The sequence below is a fragment of the Alnus glutinosa genome, chromosome 9, assembly GCF_958979055.1.
Source record: "Alnus glutinosa chromosome 9, dhAlnGlut1.1, whole genome shotgun sequence".
NCBI classification, from domain to species: domain Eukaryota; kingdom Viridiplantae; phylum Streptophyta; class Magnoliopsida; order Fagales; family Betulaceae; genus Alnus; species Alnus glutinosa.
Genome location: NC_084894.1, coordinates 26,899,658 through 26,925,814, shown reverse-complemented (window position 1 = coordinate 26,925,814; position 26,157 = coordinate 26,899,658). Strand labels below are relative to the sequence as shown.

The 26,157-nt window shown below is 36.3% G+C and overlaps 2 protein-coding genes and 1 long non-coding RNA gene across 3 annotated transcripts; 2 read left to right on the top strand and 1 right to left on the bottom strand.

Annotated features, from left to right (window-relative positions):
* The first annotated feature begins 331 nt into the window (after positions 1 to 331).
* LOC133877153 (disease resistance protein RPV1-like) lies at positions 332 to 4,489 on the top strand. The gene is made up of 5 exons (XM_062315400.1): positions 332 to 1,064; positions 1,500 to 2,598; positions 2,695 to 2,970; positions 3,078 to 3,842; positions 3,930 to 4,489. The coding sequence occupies exons 1-5, from the start codon at positions 586 to 588 to the stop codon at positions 4,434 to 4,436; spliced, it is 3,126 nt and encodes a 1,041-aa protein (XP_062171384.1). The 5' UTR covers positions 332 to 585; the 3' UTR covers positions 4,437 to 4,489.
* A 3,890-nt stretch (positions 4,490 to 8,379) lies between these two features.
* Positions 8,380 to 10,879, bottom strand: LOC133878284 (uncharacterized). The gene is made up of 4 exons (XR_009901870.1): positions 10,606 to 10,879; positions 10,464 to 10,528; positions 9,624 to 9,680; positions 8,380 to 8,671 (listed from the first exon to the last, which is right to left on the bottom strand). It is a non-coding gene; the product is annotated as an uncharacterized LOC133878284 (long non-coding RNA).
* Positions 10,880 to 13,660: 2,781 nt separating this feature from the next.
* On the top strand, positions 13,661 to 19,716 carry LOC133876938 (protein FAR-RED IMPAIRED RESPONSE 1-like). The gene is made up of 5 exons (XM_062315158.1): positions 13,661 to 13,924; positions 14,665 to 14,731; positions 15,151 to 15,879; positions 16,006 to 17,369; positions 19,669 to 19,716. The coding sequence occupies exons 1-5, from the start codon at positions 13,661 to 13,663 to the stop codon at positions 19,714 to 19,716; spliced, it is 2,472 nt and encodes an 823-aa protein (XP_062171142.1).
* Positions 19,717 to 26,157: the final 6,441 nt, after the last annotated feature.

Sequence of the window (26,157 nt, the reverse complement as noted above, 5' to 3'; positions counted from 1 at the left end):
AACCTAATCTAAATCTAGAAAATTTATTACTCATAAAAAAAAAAAATTCAACACTAAATCAAACTCGTTTGATTAAAATAAAAAATAAAAAAATTGATTCTTAGTAAGCACTTATCCCTGTTTCCAGCTCGAACGTGGTGGCCTCACATTAGATAAAGTCAACTCCTCTCTTGCAATTATTGTCTGCCACACGTTGACTTGGAAATATGTTTAATGATTATTATTCCCTTAACCTCTTTTTCGATCTCTCTTTTTCCCTCCGATCCGCCACAAAATTTAATTGATCAAGTACGTATAACCCTCGCCATCCCTTTCTATTCTCTATCTATCACTCTACTACGCGTTCAATAAATTATTTGGTTTGAAGTTTAGAACTTCTGGCTTTAACTACAATCCAAGTCGATCTCTTTGTACTTGTCTTGTTTCAATTATTAGGTGGAAACATAGTTAATGTTCGGGATGTTGATACATATTTGAATTGTTTTATATGCTTTAAAGATCAGCAAAAACAATGCACTCCTCTTAACACTGTCAAATTTGCCTCCTCTTTTTTCAGTCCAAAGAAACTCAAGCTCCTCATCTTCAATGGCTGCTCCAACCCTTTCATCATCTTCTGAATCTTACGATGTCTTCATAAGTTTTAGAGGTGAAGACACCCGTAGGAGCTTCACCGATCACCTCTACTCCGCTTTAAAGCGACACGAAATCCACACCTTCCGAGATAATGAGGAGCTTCGAAAAGGGGAGAACATTTCTACTGAACTTCTCAACGCAATTCGAAAATCAAAAATTTCAATTGTTGTTTTTTCCAAAGGCTATGCTTCTTCCAGGTGGTGTCTCGATGAGCTTGTGGAGATCATGCATCGTAAGAAAACAAAAGACCTCATCCTTCTTCCTATATTTTATCATGTAGACCCTTCAGATGTTCGAAAACAGACCAAAACTTTTGCAAAAGCCTTTGATAGGCATGAAAAACGGTTTCAAACTGACATAGAGAGGGTGCAAAAGTGGAGGGAAGCTCTTACTGAAGCTGGGAATTGTTCAGGCTGGGATCTCGCAAATGGGTATTATGCTACACACGCTTGTACTTTTTCATGCATTTCTTTTTATTTTCTTTTTTTGTACTTTTCTTTTATTTTGAATTTTAGACTACAGGTCATAAAATTAAAGTTGAGCTAAAAATGGTGACAAAATACAATGCAAAAAATTAAAAAATAAAATCCCTCGATATTACTTAATTTGGAATCCCAATGTAATAAAAATTTTCATCGATCAAAAGAATTGTAAACTAATTTGGCATGCTCTAGTCATTGTGGAAATAAAATCAGTAAATTTAAAAGTAAATTTGATATTACTTAGATGCTTGCCAATTGCCATGACATCTTAGTATCAAATGACTGGCCGGGATGATAACATCTTTTTAGTACCTAATTACTCACAATTTTATTTCCTTGTGCCTACCTTATTGTTCTAATTTCCATTTAAATCATAATAATCAGGTATGAATCAAGATTAATCGATGAGATTGTTGAAAAAGTTTTGTGTACCATAAACCCTATTCGCATGGATGTTGCCATATATCCTGTTGGAATAGATTCTCGTGTTGAAGAGATAAAAGATTTATTAGATCTTGAAACAAGTGACATCGTTTCTGTTGTGGGCATTTATGGAATGGGTGGAATCGGTAAAACAACTTTAGCAAAAGCTGTTTATATTCAAATATGTGATGGATTTGAAGGAAGCAGTTGTCTTTTGAACATTAAAGAAACTTCAGCACAACCCAATGGTTTAGTTTCTTTACAGAAAAAACTCCTCCATGATATCTTGAAAACAAATTTGAAGATTGACAATGTTGGTGGAGGAAGCGATTTGATTAAGAAAAGACTTCAAAACAAAAGAGTTCTTGTTATTCTTGATGATGTAGATCATGTGAAACAACTACATGCATTAGCTGAAAACTCTGAATGGTTTGGTCCAGGAAGTAGAATCATTGCAACAACTAGAGATGTTCAAATACTTACTCAACTTAGAGTACATAAACAATATAAGGTTGAAAATTTGAATTATAGGGAGTCTCTTCGACTTTTCTCATATCATGCCTTCAACATGGCCGATCCAGTAGATGATTACCAACAGATTTCGATTTGTGCAGTGAATCATGCAAGAGGACTTCCATTAGCTCTTAAGGTTTTGGGTTCTTTTCTATATGGAAAAAGTGTTTCTCAATGTAAATTCGATCTTGAAAAATTACAAACAAATCCTCATGAGGATATTCAAAAATTACTTAGATTAAGTTGTGAATCACTAGACGATGACACAAAAGAGATATTCTTTGATATTGCATGCTTCTTTATTGGTATGAAAAAAGAATACGCCATCAAAATACTTCAGGGTTGTGGTTTTTTTCCAAATAGTGGCATTAGTATTCTCATTCAGAGGTCCCTTTTGACAATTGATATCGAAATGAAGTTGAGTATGCATGATCTTATTCGAGATTTGGCAAGGGAGATTGTTCGCAAAAAGTCACGTAGTCATCTAGGAAAACGGAGCAGATTGTGGTTCCATGAGGACGTAGTAAATGTATTGAGCAAACAAACGGTAAGAGATTTTTATTTATTTATAGCCATGTGCACATACATAGATGCATGATAAATGTAGGACATTTGTTGCTAATCCAACTATCTATTTTGCCAGGGATCGGAAAAAGTGGAAGGTCTCATCCTAAATTTGCCTGTTCTTGAAGATAGACATTTCAAAACTGAAGCATTTGCAGGGATGAAAGATTTGAGATTGCTCCAAATCAATGGGGTATCTCTGACAGGATGTTATGGTCATCTTCCCAAAGACTTAAGATGGCTTTGTTGGCATCAATGCCCTTTGAAATTTCTACCACAAGATTTTCATCTAGAGAACCTTGTTGTTCTTGACATGGAGCATAGTAATGTCAAAGAAATCTGGAAGGGGAACAGAGTATGACAACTCTTACTATGCATTAATCTAGTGCTCGTTTGATGTTAAATATGTACCTCCTATGGCCTGTTTATTTATCTTTTAAAAATATAATTGTTTTTCCACAGGTACTCAGCAAGTTGAAAGTTCTTAATCTCAGCTATTCCAAAAATCTCACTAAATCACCCAACTTCTTACAAGTCCCACATCTAGAGATGCTAATTCTTGAAGGTTGCATAAACTTGGTTGAACTTCAAGAATCTATTGGACATCTAAAAGATCTTGTTTTGCTGAATTTAAATGAATGCAATAACCTTTGGAATCTTCCAAGAAGTATTTCTAACTTGGAATCTCTTGAAAGACTAAACTTTTCTGGACCTACGGGTCGATTCCCACAATCTCGGTTGTCAAGTTTCTCGTCCTGGCTATCACCAAAAAGTCTGAACCCCGTGAGTTTGCTGCGAGCTTTTGTTTTTGGATTTTTTTATTTGGGAAGACTAGTTCTCAGTAACAGCAATTTGTCTGAAAATGAGATTGACATTGATCTTGAGAGATTATCTTCACTCAAGTTTTTGGATTTATCATATAACAACTTTCGCAACCTACCTGATTGCATCCGTCGCCTTCCAAAATTAAACATTTTGATTTTAAGTCATTGTTTGTCTCTTCACTCAATTTCGGGACTCCCCGCCAATGTAGGGAGCCTACTTGCATTTGGCTGCTCATCAATGGAGAGACTCTCGATTATGCCTGCTTCCAAAATAACACTACTTTGGCTTATGGACTGCTGCAAACTGGTTGAGGTTCAGGGCTTTCCTTTGGATTCTGGTGGAGACTTCAATTTTTTTGGGTGCTACAATTTATCATCTGATTTTAGGCAGAGTCTTCTCCAGGTTTGTTCTCTCTCTCTCTCTCTCTCTCTCTCTCTCTCTCTCTCTCTCTCTGTGTTTTAATGATTTTTTTTTTTTTTTTGGAAATAGCGTCCGTCGACCAAGCGTGACTGTGTTCGGTTCACTTTCCTCCCTGGTAGTGAAGTTCCAAATTGGTTCAGGAATCAATCTATTGGATCTCCTATGATATCCTTTCATGTTCCTCCAATATCCTCGCATGTGCCTTCACTTTTACCTTCCGACGGTGCGGTTTACATGTTACTTATTTGCGCGGTTTATGCAAAGGAGGACAAATCCGATCGGATGATTAGAATTTGCGTGACTGTTGATAACAAAACAAGAGGCTACCGACAGGTGATTGTGCCTGCAACATATCACCATTTTGCCGACATGTCAGATCATTTGTTTTTAGTACAGTGGCATCTTATCAGAAGAGACAAAGCCTTGATGCTCGTTAGTCCAGGAAGAGAAATGGAGCTCGTAAGTGGAGATGAAATTGAGGTGTCCTTCGATTTTTCAAGCGCCGATTTGAACAAGTGTGTGGTGAACAAGTGTGGGGTTCATCTACTAGTTGATGAGCCTAAAAGTAATGCATAAATTTGCAGCTTTGTAATACATATATAATTATGAGAAATTTGCTTTTAGCTTTTCTTTCTTCTTTTATCAATGAAAAGATGAAGCCTCGTGGTGAGATCGCAACATTTCTATCATTTTCTTTCATTGTCGTAGCCAACAAAGATGCATTGATGATTCTAATTATCCGTTATATCCTCTATAATATTTATTTAAGCTTAATTCTCTTCTTTCTTTCTTTTTTCGATGAATAAGTAATCAATATTATTAACAACAAAAATCACCACACAAAAACAAAGTACCAACATTACAACCAAAACAATCAGCAGCAAAAACTGCAGATCTAGAAAAACAAAACCAAACAACTGCAATAAAATAGACTGCTATAAAACGAACAACAATCCAACAAACCCAAACTAGAATTAGTCCAAAACAGAATCAACTAAATTTCAGAGCTGACAAATTCTTACATTCTCCCTTGTCTTCTTGAACTTTTCTTTACCAAAGATTCTGGTTCTAATTTCCCAAAAAATCAATTTGAAAATCTAGTCCTCAGATTTTGGATGACCATGAACCAAATTTCATTCCTAGCTCGCCATATACTATACACAGCAGAGCCAAAAACGAGTCTGCAAAGAACCCCCAACATGGGTTATGCATTTTTCTTGGATTAGAAGTATAATGGCTAGAAATGGTTGTTAAATGAGAAAGATGAAGAAATGCTTGGATAATTTTGATATTGCAATACAGAGCTCTTCGAGAGGCTCAAATTCTCCTAAAGGTCACGATTCAACATATTTTCAAGTCTCCCTTTCTTCTCATCCTAACCTTCCTTATATAGAAAGCTTGGCCAGAATCTTCCTAACCGATTAACAACTTGTCTCTCTCTCCTCTAACGACTAACAATACTAGATGCTGAATTTGGACAGAAAAGTAAATTAACACATATAGAATAACCATTAAAACTTCTAGAATTCTCCACGCAGCTGATCCAATCCTTTCCCTTCCACATCATCCTCAACACACCTTGTAGCTTGAAGACCACCATGGCAAACCTATAACACTATATTATGGGATTTGATTCTTGTACAACACCAATACAACAACTGTACAACAACTTCTCACATGAGGGTGACCCCAGTATGTGAGATCCATCCTCATGTGAGGGATTGTTGTACAGTTGTTGTATTGGTGTTGTAAATCTAACATTTTTCCTATATTATATCCATTATAGTCTTCTTCTTTCAATTTTTGCATCCCTCGTTCAGCACATCTTGCCAAACAAGAGAATAGGCCAAACCAGGACATCTTTGAATACATGAGTGCCAAATACTAGAGCTAAAACTACACTTAAAAAAAAAAAGTGATCCCGACTTTCAACACCATGCTTACAGAAACCACAAAGTGTTTCATCTCTGAAACTCCACACCAAAATCTGATTACCAGTAGTTAATCGGTTCTGTACAGCCAACCAAAGAGCAAAAGCATGCTTTGGAATGACATGAGGATACCAGATTAAATGCCACCAATCAACATCAGGTTTCTTATCCCTCAAGAAATTCCAAGTGTCTGAACTCACATATGAACCCTTCCGGCCAATAGTCCAAACTGGTTTATCAACAGTACCAAGATGAACTTCAAGGAGACAACACTAGATATCAACCAAATTCTCAGACCTAGCAGGCTTCCAACACCAATTACCATTACACAAAACATTACAAAGTTTGGAATTCAGACAGCTATTGGCATCACAGATGATTCGAAAGCCATACCTCTCAAACAACACACCCAAAGGGTGCCAATTATCTTGCCATATATGGAAATTATTTTCATCCCCAACTTCAAATTTTATAAAACTCCTAGCAAGACCTGACCTCGAGCTTTAGAAGCCTTCTCCAACACCAAGAATAGTCCTGAGGAATGTTCACACTCCAAAAACTCCTTCCTTTCAGCAGATAAGTTTCAGTCCTAGCAACCCAAAAAGAACTTGCACATGCAAATAATTCCAGATGTGCCTCAAAATGGAGGACTTATTCCAAACTTCCAAGTTTTTCAACCCAAGACCACCTTCTTTTTTTGGAAAGCGAACATCACTCCAACTAACTTTAGCCTTTGCAAAGTCACTATCCTTCCCATTCCACAAAAATCGATTAAACTTTTGATTGATATCCCGAATAATTTTCTTTAGAATGATGAAAATCCTTGACCAAAGCACTTGCAAACTATATAGGACAGAGGACAGAAGTTGAAGTCTCCCAAAGAAAGATAGATTCTTTGATGTCCAAGAACCTATACGGGCTTATGATTCTGTCAATCAAAGTCTTACAATCTGCTGCAGACAATTTAGTGGAGACCAAAGGAACTCCTAAATATCTAACAGGAAAATGATCTTCCTTCATTTTCAATCTATCCAGCAAAGAAGACTTCATACCAGTAGAAATACCCGAGCAAAAGAGAGAACTTTTGGCTAGATTGGTCTTCAGGTCAGATAAATGCTCAAACTCCAAAAAAACAGATTGGATAATAGAAATAGAATCCTAGTTATTAGCCTCAGAAAACATGAGGAGGTCAACTGAAAAGCATAAGTGGGTTAATTGCAACTTAGAGCAATGAAAGTGGAAATTAAAACCAGAACCAGCCTTTGTATACTACTTCAAAAGCTTAGAATGCACCTCCATAGCATTGACAAATAGATAATAGGATAGGGGACCCTCTTTTCTCAGCCCTTTAGCACCCTTGAAATAACCGGTTAACGTTTGATTAAGCTTAATTCTTTAGTTTAGCTATTAACATGCAGCTATAGATGCAAGTTTATATATGCCTAGAATTTTTTGAAAATGGATGCAATATTTCAACCTGGAAACTCGCATCAAGGAATAATGATGAGTAATGTTAGAAATCACTATTTTGTCACTTTTGTATCTTTTTAAAAATGATGTGACTTTTAAAATTACCATTAAACTTATGATTGGTCACTATTAAATTTTAATCAAACAATTATTTTAAACGCCATATTATTCTTAGAAGAACACAAAAATAACTTCTAAAATTACTTAGAAATGATATGCTCGGGATAAATAATATATGATGAGGATAATCGTATTGAGAAATGTTAGAACCGTATTTTTATTTTATAATTGTTTAACAATATTGATACACACTCTTAGTTAATTAAGAGTGCTATATTAATATTATTAAATAATTATAAAATAAAAATATAATATCTAATATTATTCTTATTATATTTTCTCACATTCAAAAAATTACTATAAAGACGTACGCAACGCATTATAGAATACTACAAAAAGATAATAAACAAACATCTTCAAAGCCAACGCGGTATCGACAGACGAGGCCGACATCAAGAAAGACGGTGTAAATTCATCGAAGAAATTGTTGCCGACATCAAGAAAAGTCAAAGTCATATATATATATATGGGCTTGTTATTTGCACTTCACTGGACCACCCCATGTGAAGGGGTGTTGTGCCCTGTTATGCACCTAAAGTGCAAATAGCATTTTTCATAAAAAAAAAATAAAAAATAAAAAATAAAAAATAAAAAATAAAAGAAAGAAGAAGAAGAAGAAGAAAGAAAGAAAGAAAGAAAAGAAAAGTCAAAAGTCATTAAAGTGAGTCACTTTAGGTGGTAAAAAAAAAATAACTATTGAAATGATATAAGGGAAAAATATATATTAGCCCCCTAAACTACCACTCTTTTTCCGGATGGCCCCCTAAACTACCAATGCTTAGATTCTGGCCCCCCCCCAACTACCACTTTCTGATTTTTTGGTCTCATCCGCTGTGACGACCCGTTTTTTTTTTTTTTTTTTTTTTTTTTTTTTTTTTTTTTTTAAATCGTACAAACGGATCTTCACAGTGGCACGACTATTTGCCGCTCAGCCAACATAGGTACACGTTCCATAACATGTACCTGATATTCAGAGTTACATCTAACACAGCGGAATATAAAATAGCGGAAACACATCTAATATATAACTGTTATCGACGACAAGAGCCATTTACATGTCTAACTGATTAAAGCTTATAAAACATATTACACTAATTACATACTAAATAACAGGCTCAACAAATACATATGTCACGTATGACACGAGCCATAAATTAAATACCCAAATGCAGACTACCCATGAGTCTATGACATATAACTGTCGCGATGTGCTCCAATCATAATATCCCATACGCTAGGTGGACGAGTCATTATCTATATCCGCAGAACCTGCAACCAAAGCATCAATGTCTGGACGGTTGCGGGGGTTTGCCGCATCCGTACAGGTGGAATTATGAGCCCACCGCCTTAGCATAAATAAATACACTAAGACCTCAGAGGTATACTATTCACTGAGTTTTCGCAAAGAACCAACTTTTCCCTTTTTAGTCGTGAGTACACTATAACAGCCACCAATTTTATAAACTTTTGTTTGAAAACCCCCATAGCTGATATAGCAAACACCGGCTAATAGAAAACATTTAAAGCATACTAGGCAACTAAGATTATACGTAGAAGTTCTGTTATAGAAAACAATAGCATTTAAATCATGCAACCATCCGATAGAAATATACATAAGTTCCTTTCCATTGAGACTCTTATGCATATTAATACGTCTAGTAAACTACCATATATATCAAAAATATGAAAACAATTCAATTATCATGAAACAAATGCTGTGCATGCGTGTCGTACGTTTGCCTAAGGGAATTGAACCCCGGTCTTATTCTTATCGTATGCCCGAGAATTGAACCCTGGTCTTTTAGTGCTAGTGTGTGCGTGTCGTACGTATGCCCGGGAATTGAACCCTGGTCTTTTAGTGCTAGTGTGTGCGTGTCGTACGTATGCCCGGGAATTGAACCCTGGTCTTTTAGTGCCATGCTGAATGCTCGTGCTCAAATACTATACATTTAATTCCATAATCATGACTTTAACACATGCTTTCTTCATCAAACATAAATAGTCCAGCATATCATTTCTTAGACAATTTGCATAACTTAAATCTCCAATTTATACTCACTCTAAAATCACATATCATATTCATACTTCAAAACATCATCATAATTTCAATATACTCAAAAGTACTCAAATCATCCAAAACATATCATAATCAACATACAGTTGGTTCAGATTTGTAAAACAATATATATTTTGCAATTCATCATATATGAAAATAATACTTCTCAGTGAGTAGAATACTCACCTTGGCTGCGCGGATATTAAGCACTAGGTCTCCTAGACACCCCCATACAATGCATTACTGTAAAAACAATACATTGCACATTATTGACAACTTCTAATATTAGACTCACATATAGCTCTTAAATTGCTAAAGAGCTAACCCATGGAAAACCCATAGTATTTTAAGGGTTCCAAACATCTACCCATAAATCCTATACCCTAACTATAACTCAAACAATACTAACCCCAAGTATTTACTAATGGTTAAATATTAAAATTACCATTTAATTATCTACTCATAATATTACTTTCTCATCCGTAATTAATTTTACAAACCCGTAAATTACTTTCACTAATACTTTTATAATAATATTAGCCCTAAAATTATAATCACTAATCTCTAAATAATTCCTCACTAATATTTTCTTAATATCATTAACCTTCAAATTATACTCATTAAACTTTTACATAAAACACTACCATATTTAAAATAATATTAACCCATAAGAAAATCTTAGGGTTAACCTCACAAATACTATTTAAACTAAATATCCATAATTATTTATCTTTACTAATATTAGAACCTAACTCATAAATACTTAATTTTTACAAAACTCATAACTAATTTGGGATTAATCATCACAATAACCACAATTAATCCACAAATTAATAATCTAGATTTTAAACACTAAAACCCTAAATTAATTTAACCCATCAAATTAGAGTTTCCAAACTTAAACCATAATTTATAAATCACTACCCCAAACACAATATTATTATCCCATAGCATTTATTAAAGGTTAATCACATTAAAATAATATTTTAACAAAATACTTAAAAATAATGTCTATGAAAAACTTACCAAAAATTTGTCAAGCAAAGACCAAATGTTCGGGAAGCTCCTACGAACTCCAAACCACAGAAAATCTAGAGAAAACGCCAAGGTAAACTCATTTTTACAAGATTTATCAAAAACCTCCAAAAATGCGAGTTTAGCGATTTACCTCAAAACGTTCGGTCAAAACGTAGATCGAGCTTTGAGGATCACGTTACCGAAGTCGGATCTAAAATCGAATGGCTAGATTTTCATAGATCAGCATTTTTTTTTTTATACGAAGAACCAAGGAGAAATTGAGAGAAAACCACCGTTTTTTCCGTAATAGCCTAGAGAAAAGAGGCTCTGCCTCCTTTTAATGCGTGGCATGCGCTTACATAAAAGACAAGACCTGCTCTTTGTTTAACACCCATACTAATATTGATTGTCTTTTATTCATTACCTTATTGTTTTTTTTTCTTTGTTTGATTTCTTTCCACGCACTAATGACTCATCTCCATTTTTCTTTTACTATTTTATGTTCTACATCTTTCCCATTTGCCCCCTTTTTATTATTATTTTAATGCCCATTTGGCCACTGTTTTTCTAAATGGACGTTCAGCCTTTTGATAGCCATTAAGTTTGCTTTTATTTTATTCTATTTTATTTATTTTTTTCTTTCTTTAATGGCCATCAGGCCTTCTTTTGCCAAATGGCCATTTGGCCTTTACAATTTTAAATGGCCACATGACCATATTGTGTGAAGGGCAAATGCCCTTCACCTTTTTCTTTGAATGTGGGGCGCAGGTCTGCGCCCCACCTTCCTTTTATTTTTTATATATATATATATATATATATATATAATTATTTTTATTTCCTTTTTATTTTCTATTTTCAATTTCTTTCTTTTCTTTTCTTATTTTCTATTTCTATTATTTCATTTCTCTTTTATTATTCATTCTATCTCATCTACTATTTTATTATTTGTATTTCTTTTCTAACTATTTTATCTATTTTCTATTATTTTCTATTCATTTGGACTTTAAAAATATTCTCTTGCATTTTTAATACACCTAATTAGATTTAATCAATTATTTACACAAATTTCATATTTTAATTGCTACAAAAAGTCTTGGACATTACATCCGCCCATTTATGCCGTCAATTCTAAACAGAATTTCGAAAATACCCCTCATACACTTTGAAATTCTCACGGTTAAGGGAGGGATATTTTTAGGTTTTTTGCCAATTTCTGTTAGAATTGACGGTATAAATAGTCGGATGGGGCCAAAAAATCAGAAAGTAGTAGTTTGGGGGGTCGGAGTGCAAGTGTTGGTAGTTCGGGGTGCCATCCGTAGAAATGGTGGTAGTTTGGGGGGCTAATATATATTTTTCCCGAAATGATGACTAGTCAAAAAGAATACACGAGTCCTCGTCTCAAGGGACCAATACGAGAGGACTCGTGTATAATACGAGTCCTGAATAATAAATGTATATATTTTGTAAAATAATATTTACGTGAAAATGATTTTTATTTATTTTTTCGTTGTGCAAAAAATATTATTATATTTTTATTATGAAAATTATTTTTATATCAGTGTTGTTGTACAAAGTGTATATATTTGTTGTGTAAGAAACATTACGTACACTATAAGAAAAACTAGTACATGTGTAAAAATTTTAGACATCACGTATATGGTCTTTTTTGTTTGATCGATGTGTCTTTTAAATTCATCAATTAATTTATAATAGATCATTATTAAATTTTGATAAAATTGTGATTTTCCATGAACTAGAGTTTCCTATTTGTCCTCTCAAATGTAATGTGGATTTTAAAATTATCATTGAATTTAAGATAATTATTATTGGATTTTGAGCTAATATTAATTTTAAAAGTCACATGACATTTGAAAATTTGAAGGACAAAAATAAAAAATTAAAAAAAAAAATCTAGAAATGATGGCTACTTGTTTGACAATCTATTCGAATGACATTACAATAGATAAGAGAGTCCGAATGGTTATGGGCTTGATAACAGGACCATAAGCTAATTTCTCCAAAATGGACTTGAGATTGCTATTGAAAACTTTTGGCAACCAAACGTGTCTTATATATATAGAATACCCATTCGGAACCGACAATATTCATAGATTGTGATGGAGCGACAAGGGTTGCCATTTTTCAATAATGCATTGAATTAGGGGTGTAAGATGAGCTCGACCACTTGTCAACTCGGCTCGATTCGGTTCGGTTAAACTCGATTCGGTCTCGATTTGAATAATAAATGAGTCGTTCGTGAACACAATAATATGTTCGAATATTAAACTAGACATACTCGTATAAACTCGGCTCGACTCGAAAAAGCTTGTATAAACTCGTATAACTTCATTTTTACAATTTTTTCTTAGTATTATTTTAATTTTGTAATAAGAACATCTTAAGTAAAAATGAATCATCTTCCTAATATGATAGATATAGCTTGAATTATTGTTGTGAGTTTAATTTTATAGATTTGTGTGTACATAAGTGTGTTTGTGAGTATGTGTGGTTATATGTGTTTGTGTGCACACATGTAATTTGTGTATGTGCATAATAAATTTATATACATACATATAAACTCAGATTATATTATTTAAGATTCAAGTTAATTTATTTAATGAACTCAGATGATAAAATTTTAACAAGACTTGAGTAGTGTTGTTTATGTAAGAAGAGTGGAGAGTCTATTGATCACTTGTTGCTTCACTGAGAGGTCGCCCAGGCTCTTTGGAGCTACATCCTTATTTTATTTGGGGTTGAGTGGGTTATGCCACGTACGGTGTTGGAGTTGCTGAATAATTGGGGGGGCGGCGATTGGGGGTGGTCATGCTTTAGAGGCTTGGCGGTTAGCTCCTTTGTGCTTGCAGGAGTAATGATAGGCAGGGGCCATCCTGCCGGCCCCTGCCCGGCCCTTTCCTACGTGGAAAGGGCCACCTCAGTTTTTATTTTTATTTTTGATTTTTTATTAAAAAAAAAAAAAAAAAAAAAAAAATCAAATTTTGAAAACAAAACCAGATCGTCTTTCTCATTTTCGCACTTTTCTTCCCCGAGCTTCCCCCCAAATTTTCCCTCCCTCTCTCCATCTACCCAAAATCTTCCCACCGCCGACCACCGTTCGGAGCCCAGCACCGTCGTTCTGCCCGCCACCGTTCCGAGCCCGCCCAGGTCGTTCTGCCCGCCACCGTTCCGAGCCCGCCCAGGTCGTTATGCCCGCCACCGTTCCGAGCCCGCCCAGCACCACCGTTCCGAGCCCAGCGCCGTCGTTCTGCCCGCCACCGTTCCGAGCCCGCCCAGGTCGTTCTGCCGCCACCGTTCTGAGCCCGCCCAGCACCACCGTTCCGAGCCCAGCGCCGTCGTTCTGCCCGCCACCGTTCCGAGCTCGGTCGTTCTTTCGCACGAGCCAGCCACCGTCATTCTTCCGGTTCCGACGAGGTCCCCCACCGTCGACTTCCATTCAGTCTTGCTCCATGGTATGTTCTTTCCTCAAAAGATATTATCCCTGATGGCCTCTGTATCCTATTATCTTTCTGAATTTCTTTTCCCTGTAAACATGCTTTACCTGGTGATCTGGGTCTTTCCTCAGTAATCTTCCTCTTCTGAACTTCCTCAGAAATTAGGGCTTGATTCATTGCTAGAGAAAATGCATAAAAATTGCTGCTATATCAGCCTGAAACTGTGGGTATATTCCAACACTAAATTGTATTGTATGGGGCCTTTTTTCTCTGCTTTCGGTTCAGCGTTTATGTTTGTTGCTATTTAAGGTTTATATAAATGACTGTGTTACTTATCAAAAAAAAAAAAAAAAAAAAAAAGGCTTTGTGTTGGTTGATGAAACCAGAAGGGGTACAAGCTAACACTGGATGCATAGGATTGATCTTGAGGGTTTAAATATGAGACAAACTAAAACTAGAAGTGATTGAGAGCGATACATTGTCACATATTCAACTGAATATTTGGATTCAATCTTCTGACTTGCAAAGTTGGACTATGAGGTTAGAGAATAACTTTTTACGGCATCAAGGCAATCATTGATGCTTTACTAAGATCAACACTGGGCAATCAAGAGATTTTGTATTTTTGGAATTTCAGATACAGCTACCTCTACATAGCTGTTTTTAAGTCTCTACCTATTGAAGCTTGCTTCTGCCTTTTACAATCAAAACAGCATTTATTTTTTCCTGGATAAGTTCTGCTGTTATGTTTGTAACAGGCAGATTTACAACCAAAAGTCCCAAGTCCCAACTATTTGGGATTGGCATTAATGAATGCTACATTTTGTATTTGAGAGCTTAGCAGAAAAGAATGTCACTTACAGGACTTTTGAAGATTGTCTAGTTAAGCATACACAGTGAATGTTCAAAGATCACCCCAAATTAAACCTCTAAAATAATCTGGATTTTGAAGCTCTTGGGATACAAAAAATGGATTTATTAATCATTTGGATTTATGATAATGCATTGATATGAATCTTTATTTGTTACAGAAATTTTGAAATGGATTTATCACAATTGGACTTGATTTCACAACACGAAGATGATTGTTCATTGACACATATTGAACTTGATGATGTTGTGCCCATTGAAATGGACCCTCAAAATGGTATGTTGGACACTTCATGCTTACCTTTAATTTTTGTAACATAATAAATGTTATTATTTATAGTTGGGTTCTTTATACCATATTTATTTATTTATAGATGGAAATGAAATTGTTGCTAATGACCAATTGAATGATGTTGTGGATAATTGTCGGTCCAAGGCCAAGCTCATAGATGGAGATAAAGTTATTGAGGAGCCTAAGAGCGGTATGCTATTTGGCTCCATAGAGGAAGTCGTTGACTATTATAGGAATTATGGAAAGCAAGCGGGCTTTGGTGTGACACAAAAGAAGAAGAAAAAGTATGAAAATGGAGATGTACACTACATCAGTCTGACATGTGCTCGCGGAGGCAAAGCATCATCCAGTTCAAGTAATAACCTGTGCAAGGCTAGCAAAACAAGCAAAACGGGGTGTCAGGCTACTTTGAATGCAACGTTAGTGGATACATCGTGGTATGTGACAAATGTAAATCTAGGGCATAATCACGACTTAAGCCCAGGTAAAGCGAGATACTTTCGGTGCAACAAGAAGTTGGATCCTACTACGAAGAGAAAGCTTGATATAGATGATAGAGCTGGAATCCGCACCAATAAAATTTATAACGCACTAGCCGTTGAAGCGGGGGGTTATGAGAATCTTACATTTGGAGAGAGAGAGTGTCGCAATTATATTGCGAACTCAAGACGCCTTCGCCTTGGTACAGGAGGTGCCGCAGCACTTCGTGACTATTTCAATAGAATGCGGAAAGTAAATGATGATTTTTATTTTGATATAGATGTGGATGATGAGTGTAGGCTGAGAAATGCTTTTTGGGCTGATGCACGAAGTAGGGCATCATATGAAGATTTTGGTGATGTGGTTACATTTGACACAACATACTTAACCAACAAATACGAAATGCCATTTGCTCCTTTTGTGGGAGTAAACCATCATGGTCAATCAATTCTTTTAGGGGCGGCATTAATTTCAAGTGAGGATACGGAGTCATTTGTTTGGTTGTTTGAGGCATGGTTGAAATGCATGAAGGGCCGTGCGCCAAGGGCAATTATTACAGATCAAGATAGGGCCATGAAAAATGCTATTAAGAAGGTGTTTCCGAATGCTCGTCATAGATTTTGTTTATGGCATATACCGAAAAAACTTCCGGAAAAGTTTGGATCACATTCACAATACTATGCCATTAAGAGTGCCATAAGAAATTGTGTGTATAATTCTCATACATGTGACGAGTTTGATGCATGTTGGCAGAGTATGCTTGAGTGTTATAATCTAGAGGAGAATGCATGGCTGCGTGGTTTATACAGTGAAAGGACTTTTTGGGTACCAACATATTTGAATGATGTATTTTGGGCCGGCATGACTACCACACAACGTAGTGAGAGTATGAATGTTTTTTTTTATGGTTATGTGCAATCGTCCACCTCATTGAAGGAATTTGTGGATCAATACGATAACGCTTTGCGCAGGAAGGTTGAGGTTGAGAATGTTGCTGATTTCGATTCCTTCAATACCACCATTTCATGTGTGAGCCATTGGCCCTTTGAGAAGCAATTCCAAAAAATTTACACCCATGCAAAGTTTAGAGAAGTTCAGAAGGAGATTTCATCGATTATGTATTGTGGTTCTTCTCTTTTAAAAAGTGAATGTGGAATTCGTACCTATCAGGTGATCGAACAGGTAGAAATTAATGAATCCTATAGGAAAAAAATCGTTTTTAATGTTTGCTACAATGGCCCTATATGTGAAGTGAATTGTAGTTGCCGTTTGTTTGAATCAAGAGGAATTTTGTGCAAACATGCCATATCCGTGTTGACTGCATTTGAAGATGTGGATTTGTTGCCCGAAAAGTATTTTCTAAATCGATGGAGGAAGGATTTGAAGCGGCCATATAAGTTAATCAAGAGTAGTTATGATCCTTTGAGTGGCAACCCTACTGCAGATCGATATGCTGAACTGAGCAACAATGTGCTGAAGTTGGCCGCTATTGCAGCACCAAACGTGGACCATTGCATGGAATTGCAAAAGTATGTTGATATGCTAATTAAGAAATTTAGCGGTCCAAGCTGTGAACAAAGTCAACCTTCCCAATCACTCCCAAGTGCAAAAGATCTCCCAAGTGCACCTATGATCGATAATGGAGCCATGGATTGTATGGAGGTGGAGGTGTGTAGTCCTCTTGTGGCTCGAACTAAAGGCGCGCGACCATCAATCAGAAAAGTGTCTGTGGTTGAAAAAGTGGTGGGAAAAAAGTCGTCAAAAGGAGGAAATAAGAAACAGAGCAACACAAATCCCGAGCAGCGAAGGAAAAGAAAGAAGGTATTCAACTATTCAAAAGTCGTTGTATGTGTACTTATTGATGTGTAATTTTAATATTAATTTTAACATTTTTGAATATTTTATTTTTCGAAACGGGTCTACACGACCCGTTTGACCCATTTAGGTACTGCATGTGAATCAGACCTCTCCAAGAGTTACACAAGGGCAAAAAAACACTGTTGTTACAACTTACAGAGAACATGATCCATCATTCATCAATGAAGAACCCAAATAAACAAACAAAGCTGAAAAAAACACTAAAAACATTTCTGAACAAGAACACCAAAATTTCTAAAGAACCCACAACAATGATGCTATAAAAAATTAAAAATGGAAATCAATTATTAACATACCGACAAACCCGGCGGAAGAGATAGAGAGAGAGAGAGAGAGAGAGAGAGAGAGATAGCGGCAGAGAGACGCAGAGAGCAGAGATGTCTGCAGTCGCCGGTCGGCACCGAGCGGAGACTCCGGAGAGCAGAGACTGAGAGAGAGAGAGCGTTGAGCGGGTCCAGTTTCCGATTGGGCCTCGCGGGAGGAAGAAGAAGGGGCGGCGGCGCGGCGAGGCGAGGCTGAAGGAAAAACCAAGAAGGGCGGTGGTGCGGCACGACGAGGCTGAAGGAAAGAAAAACCAAAAAAGAACAAGGTTTTCACTTCTCCCATTTTCCGGTTTTGTCATCTGTGTTTTTACTGTTTTGAAATTTTGACTTCTTGTGCTAAATGAGATCATTCCCGAATCCCAATTTTCCATCCCTTTTTTTCATTTTTCATTTTTCTTTTTCTTTTTTCTTTTTTCTTTTAAAAAAAAATTAAAAAAAAGTTAAATGTTAATCGTGTCTGGCAGGTCACCCGCGGGTGACCCGTGACACGACCTGTTTAACTGAGATAAACGGGTAGACCCGTTTATGACCCAAACCCGTTTAAGGTAGACCCAAACCCGCTAATTTCGTGTCGTGTTCGTGTCGGGTTGTCGTGTCGTGTCAAAATTGCCAACCCTACGTGATTGTGGAGTGGGTACACATTTTATGCTTGAGGCTTGAGCTGACACAAAAATAGGAAGATTTAATGCTCCACAAGAAGCATCATGGAGAGTTGTACACGCAACAAGAGCTACATGTGAAGAAGGCTGGTACGATGTAGACATAATAATAATAGGAGCTGCTGGATTAAGAGAGACGTTGCAAAATTTATGAGGCAGAGATGTTTTCGGTGGAATTGATTTATGAGGGACTGGGTGATTTATGAGGGACTGGAATTACTATGAATTTAAAAGAATGCGTGTAATCCAATTCTATTTTTCTGTGCTGCAATTGTTTTTTGGATTTTTAAAATTCATAGCGTATTTTACCATATAGGTTTTCTCAAATCTCAATCATTATTATTTTTGATTAACAAATCTCTTGCTTGTCACCGTAATTGCTGATGATTTCATCTTTATTTTTTTGGACTAGAATTTATGGCATTAATTTGTAAATGTTAAATATCTCCATGCCTTTGTCTTCCACTCTAGTTAAATTTTTCTATATATATAAAATAAATTCACCATGAGAGAAGATGATGTTTGAACGGACTGTTTTGTTAAAGAGGACGTGCCGAGCCATGTAGATGCGACCCATGGAAAGATCCAAGAACTGTATCGTGGTAAGAGCGTCTGTACCTAATAAAAACGCAAAATTTGAAACAGAATGGAAATTTGTGAGAGTTATAGGGTCGAAGATAAAGCTAACACTCACATCCAAATACTTTAAATGTAATTTTTGAAAGAAAAGTTCAAAGGGAGACTAAAAATGATTGACAATTGAGGGTGGACGATTAATGAGAAAAGAAACTATTTCAAAAGCAGAATCCCAGTGCTAAAAAGGAATGTGGGATTGAGCAAATAAAGACAGTCCAGTATCAACAATTTGCCTATGTTTATGCTTAACACTACCGCTTTGATGATGAGTGTGGGGAACAAGTGTTTCTATGTGAAAAACCATGCAATGCCAATATTTTTTGTAAGGCAACAAATTCCCCCCACCATCGGTTTGGATTGATTTAATTGAACGATTGAAATATTTTTTCACCATGACCTGAAATTGAGAAAACACGGTTGAAACTTCAAATTTGCAAGTGATAAGAAAAATCCAAAAATACTTGCTAAAATCATACATAATACACAAAAAAATATATTTTATTATTCAAAGATAAAAGATTTGCAGGGCCCATAAATCAAGATAAATTAGATTCAATGGATCTTTGAACACAAATAATGAAAGACCAAAATGAAGTTTATGCATTTTGTTTTGCTGACATGCAGGGCATAACAAAGCAAGCCTATTTGAGAGCGCTGAGAGATGGTGCTTAGACAAAACATGACGGACCAAAGGAGTAGTAGGATGACCAAGGCAACAATGCCATTGATCTATGGAGACACGTTGACCAATAAAGGCAGTAGGCGCAGACATAGACGAGGATCGACAAAGAGATGGTAAGGGATAAAGTCCTCCTTTACTCGATCCTTGAAGTAGCAAATTCTCCGAGCGTAAGTCCTTCACATGAAAACAACGAAGATGAAACTCAACAAAACAAATAAATCCATAAAACTAGTCTCCATCACCGGACACTTCTGGATTCGGACTGGGCTCTCATTCCACACGGCCTTAGCTGCTTCACAGCTCCAAATGGCGTGGACAGTAGACTTGGCTTCTAAACCACACATGGGACAGAGTGGATCATCAGCAATCCTACGTTTGCATAAATTGTGTTTTGTGGGTAAAATCTCATTGCAAGCTCGCCAAAGAAAGAGCAAAACATTCCGTGGAAGATGCAGCTCCCAGAGTTTCTTCCATAGTGGCGTGGTCAAAGCTACAGAAGAGGTAGTTCCTTGTAAGCTTGAATGACGTTCCATTTCAAGATGATATGCACTCTTTACTGAAAAATGCCCTGTTTTTGTTTCTGCCCAGATCACCCGGTCTTGCAAAAATCGTGGAGAAATGGCAATGCTGGCAAAAATCATGGACGTTTTCTGGCATAGGGGTAGAGTTAAGAAAATTATCCATTTGATATTATTGTTTTTGTCAGACAATAACAAAACTGTGTCTCACGTAATTCAAAGTTAGTTTAGTGGGAATTAAAAACTGTTGAATATTAACGGGCATTATAAGAAATTACTAGTGAAGAAACGCATTTTTTTATTTACATTGTTAGAATATGAATTAAATTAATATACTTACACTTTGTTATTAGCTTAAGTTTTTAAGATAAATATTGATTTAACATAATATCAGAATAAAAGTTTTAAGTTCGAACCTTGTCTCCAGCAATACATTTATACCTACGATGTCTAGATTTATTTGTAAATATAAATGTATGCTTGAACATAACACATAAAAAACGTATGTCTGAATTTCAACTGAAAATTGGACTTGAACCGAATCCCAAATTAGAGATAGTAATCACTAATCACCTCGGAGATTTGCCTACTAGCAAGGTTACTACATGGAATAAACTCTAATGGTTTCTCTTTGATTATGTGATAATATTGAATTATTGTTCGGATACTTGAATGTTAATAATATAATATCTTGATTAACCTCAGAATTTCTATGCCATTTTGCAGGAAATTAATGAAGGGAGGATAACGATTCCCTTCCTCCCCAAAAGAGGGTGGCGGCATTGGCCAAAAAGACACAAATATCCCGTGATGCTTTTTTTGTAAGATTTTATCTCCATATATGGCCTATATGCCACATAAGGAAGCATTTATTAATAATTTAATAAATGAATAGTATTTACGGTATTACGGTTAGGTAATTTAATTAATTTAGATTACCGTAATGGAATCGATTAATTGATTTAAAATCAATTAATAATATTGTTTCCTTGATGGGAGGAACAATACGGTACTTACCATATTTGAGGGTCCCTGACCTAGCCTATAAATAAACAGCCTGTGTACACCATCAGTACGGCAATACAGTCATAGGCATAGGTTAGAAGATCCCTCAGATAATCCTTTCTTATTCTTCAGATGGATCGTGGAAACGCTTGAGCAAATATGGCTAGAGGTAAGCCTAAACCTATTTTGTTTTTTCCGCTGCGCATGTTAGCCTAAAAATAATATGTTGATTATTTCTAACATGTGGTATCAGAGCCAGCCTCTGTGCTATTTTGCTTAGCATATAATTTTACTATGCGTTATCAATATTGAATCAAATATTTTCTGTTGTCAATATTGAATCAAGTTTATTTTATTTGTTATTGTTCATCATTTTTTGTTTACACACTATTGCAATATTGTGTATTGCCTTTTGTCTATATACTGTGATGAAACGCATGGTTTTAATCTGTGATTTACTGTTTATTGTTAAAAAATGAGTGTTTTTGCCCCTGTGAAACCCATGGAGATCCACTGCCCTTGTTGACAGAGCTACACCCCACCGCCAAGACCCACAGCACTGGCCGCTGGCAAGCGGCATTTAGCCGCATAAAGGATATAGCGGGCCATGACCCACTGCTCGGATCGCCAACCAACGGCAATTCGCCGCATAAAGGAAGCAGTGGGTGTCGGCTCCTCGTTTTCCCATTGGTCGGCTGCGTCTGGGGCCGCTGGGCGGTGGCCTTGCACTGCTGCCGCATGAAGCAAGCGGCTGCCCATGACGGCCGCATGTGGAGGACAACCTGGGGAGCCCTATACGGGCCGCTAGGTCGCCTGTTACAGCAACAACGGCGACCCTTGGGTCGCCTGTTACAGCAGCAACGGCGACCCTGGGTCGCCACCAGTGTTCCAGCAGCGGCCTTTTGGCCGCTGCTTCCCCGGAAAACGGCGACCCATAAGGGTTGCCGTTAGCCATCAAGCAACGGCGACCCTTGGGTCGCCGTCAGTGCCCCAGCAGCGGCCCTTATGGCCGCTGCTTCTCCAGTTCACGGCGACCCACAAGGGTCGCCGTGGTCGTCAGGGCGGCGGCCTTTCTTGGCCGCCGCATAAGGGGCGGCACAAGGGGCGGCGGCGGGAATGGATAGGGGCGGCGGCTGGGTCTCTTTTCTAGCCTTAGGGTTTTTTTTTTCGGGTTGAATATATGAGGAATCGGGTAGGGTTTCGACCCGTCAAGTAAACCGGGTTCCGGGTTTGGGTTCAAAAGAATTCTGGGTCAGGGTTGGGCAATATTCGGGTCAAATTGCGGGTCGGTTTTTTGACTGAGGCTTAATTTCAGGGCCTGGGCCACCGGGTTAGGGTTTTGACCCATAAAGAATTCCGGGTCGGGTCGGATAAGGGATCGGGTAGGGTTTAAAACCCATGAGTCCAACCCGATATCAAGTGGGTTGACCCATTCGAGTCAGCCCAATCCAGGAACTGACCCATTCGGGTCAGCCCAATCCAAGTGCTGACCCATTAGGTCAGCCCAAGAGGCCCAATTTTCAGTTAAAAAAAAAAAAAAAAAAAGAGGGAGCTTTTAAATGGGCTGACCCAATTCAATTTTATTAAAATAAAATTGGAGGACCCATTTAAGTGGGTTGACCCGTTTTGGGCCAGCCCTATATAGAGACCCAATCCGATTAGGTGGGTTGACCCAAATGGATCAGCCCAGTACAACAACCCATTTCAGTAGCCCATCAAGAATTAAAAAAAAATAGTAGGCTCATGTGGGGTTTAGAACTTGGGTTGACCAAGTGTAAAGGGCCTTGGCCACCTACTAAACCATTGGGCCATATTTTTTATTATGTCCTCATATTGCAGTTTTATTCCACTTATTATTTACAGTGTTGTATTTTAAGATTATTGGTTCTTTAATACATATATTGAGGAATATATTTTAATTGTTGAATTTATATTGTTATATATAAATTGTTTGATGCCTAGACCTAAGAATAATCAACAATACCATAAATACTGGTGTGTTTACAGTAATATCTAAGAATGCAATGTCGGGGAAAGTTCTGGCAAGGAAAGTCTTGGGATTTAAGTGTGTCCGGTGTGACCCCCCTCACTTTCCTGGGAGCTCATCTGCTTGCACCTTGGAAAATGCTGTTTACCCCATTAGTATTGGTTTGTTATATTCCTGGGGCTATTAAGATAGCATCTATAAAGTTGTTAGATGTTAATGAAGTAGCAATTATCATGATAATTTTGAGAGCCACAGCGTCCCAATTTTGAATGACAATTGCATCAAGATTACACACACGTAATTATCATAATAATTATGGGAGAGCCAAAGCATCCTATTTTTGTATGATAATTACATCAGGATTACACGCATGAACCTCATAAAGATATATTAGATGTTCATGAATTACAGCGTGATTATTATGATTTTGGGAGAGCCAAAGCATCCTAATTTTGTAATAATTGCATAAGGATCGTACACATGAACTTCATATAGAAAAATTAACATCGTATTGTAATTAACTCATAAATTTAATTACCTATCCCCAAAGGGAAGTTTTTTTTATTTTTATGACTTAATTAGAATAAGATAACAAATTTAGTATTAAAAGTAAAATTTCTTTCGGTTGCCCAAAGGTACGAAGAATTTTATTTATTAATATTTAAATTTGCTTTAGTCTTATTAATAAAGAGTAAATTACATGCGTGATGCAACCTTTGCCCACAGGTAGGTTGAAATTTACTATTTGCTATTTAAATTGGCATTGGCCAATTTAAAATACAGTTACTTCATAGCATTACAGTATTTTTATTTTAATATTCTTGGTGATTGCAGTTATTTCTGTTAATCTACCTTTTGGTAGTTTTATATTCCAATACATTATGATAATATTTTTCTGACTGGAAAAAGATTAATATACTTTTTCATTTGAGTGTTTCTAATTCCATTATGGGAATGAAGGATATTGTAGTTTAGCTTAAGTCCCTAAAGATTGAGATTTTTTGAGTCATTATTGGTCATTTTATTTTTGAATTCTCTCTTCTAAGTGTAGAATTTTCATCTTGTAACACACGTAAGGATAAATGGTTAGTAAACAAACTTCTAACCATGTGTGTTCAAGGATATGAGAGAATCCATAAAAATGTTTACATGATTACTCATGTTAAGGGAAAGACCGATAAGTGCAATCATGCCCAACAATTAAAGCATGAGAATAAGGTGCCAATAAAGTATTATGACAATCAAGATACTTATTTCTCATGCAATAAGGAAAATTAAGGGCATACAAAGAAAGATTGCATGAAGTAAAAGAAATGACTTAAAATAAAGATAATCTCATATATCCAGTATGTCGTGAATCTCTTGTAGTGACTCATTCAAATATGTTGTGGATTAATTATGGTTTAACAATCCACATTGTCAACACAAATACAGATCTTTTTTTTAAAAATGAATAACACGTGTTTATAATTTGAGCTTGTTGGGATCTATAGGTTAATTTTAAAATTCAGTTATAATTTTGACCTCAAAAATGATTTATATTCCATTATCTTTTTGAAATCTATTTTCTAGTTTGGCTTATTAAAAATTTCAATTTTATTTTAAACTTGAAATTTTTCTTATTTTTGGTGGAATATTGGTTGGGGTTTATTTAAAGTCTATTTAAAATTGACCTACGTCCCAATTTTTGAAACAAAATTATTTGTTTATTTCTGCATACTGATGTTGACGTAAAGTAGAGTCCTTGAGAATTTAAAATGCTCTGGTTATGGCTTTGGAGATTGAAATATATCTCCATACAGTAAATAAAAGTCGGTAATTTACTGACTTTGGTTCTTGTGTGGGCTGCATAAGGGAAAGCATACCAACAAGACCACTAGAGGTGCCAAAAAAAGGGCATTTTGAGATTCTTGAGATCATATACATTGAAAGGTGTTGACCTTTTCATACTCATTGCTTAAATGGTCAGAGATATTTTAGTGATGACCATATAAAGTTTATGTATCTCTATCTTCTAAATATTAAAGCTGGGGTATTGAATGCTTTCAATATCTATAAGAAAGAAGAAGAGAAACAATATGAAGATCATAAGATCTAATATAGGCATAGAGTATTAAGGTAGGTACACACAAAAGGGGAATAATTAGTAATACTAATCTGCTATTACCCTTATAGAGTAAAGCTTTGAAGACCGTTGTGTATATGTTAAACAGGATTTCATCTAAGGTTGTCCTTATGACACCTTTTAAAGTATGAAATAGATGGAAGCTTAGTTTACATTATTTACACATATGGGGTTGCCTTGCTAAAGAGAGGGTTTATAATCCTCGCCTTAGGAAATTAGATTCAAGGACAACCAGTGGATCTTTTATAAGCTATCTAGTAAACTTTAAAGGGTTTTAATGTTTTATTATCCTTCATATAATCCTAGGGTTGTTGATTATAAAATTTCTAGAGGATGCAGAACCTAGTGGGAGTGCTCATTCACATAAATTGGAATTTGAGGAAGCACTAGAGTTGGCCAAATCTCCTCCTCATAGAGGATGATTGATTGTATTCAGGGAAAATCAGATTGATTATCCTGAGCCACAATCATTTCTAGAACAACCAACTCATACAGAACAGGTTCAAAAGTCTATTCTCCCATTGCAAAAATGCAGAGGAAGTAGAATTAAGAAAATCCTATAGAATAAGGAGATCAACAATTCTTAGTGATCATGTTGTATATCTCCCAGAGTCTGATGTTGACATTGGACATAAAGATGATCCAAGTTTGTTTTCACATGCTATGAGTGGAGAAAACTCCACATTGAGATTCAGTGCCATGAAGTAAGAGTTAAATCCATTGCTCAACAGTCTAGCTAGACTCGTAGCCAATGGTTTTACTCATAAGGAAGGCATTAATTATCGTGAAACATTCT

Coding starts and splice junctions, on each gene's coding strand:
- LOC133877153 (XM_062315400.1), top strand. CDS start 586: ATGGCTGCTCCAACCCTTTCATCATCTTCTGAATCTTACGATGTCTTC. Junction 1,065..1,499: donor GGCTGGGATCTCGCAAATGG/GTATTATGCTAC, acceptor CATAATAATCAG/GTATGAATCAAGATTAATCG. Junction 2,971..3,077: donor AAATCTGGAAGGGGAACAGA/GTATGACAACTC, acceptor GTTTTTCCACAG/GTACTCAGCAAGTTGAAAGT.
- LOC133876938 (XM_062315158.1), top strand. CDS start 13,661: ATGCCCGCCACCGTTCCGAGCCCGCCCAGCACCACCGTTCCGAGCCCA. Junction 13,925..14,664: donor CCATTCAGTCTTGCTCCATG/GTATGTTCTTTC, acceptor TGTTTGTAACAG/GCAGATTTACAACCAAAAGT. Junction 15,880..16,005: donor TTTTTGGGCTGATGCACGAA/GTAGGGCATCAT, acceptor CAATTCTTTTAG/GGGCGGCATTAATTTCAAGT.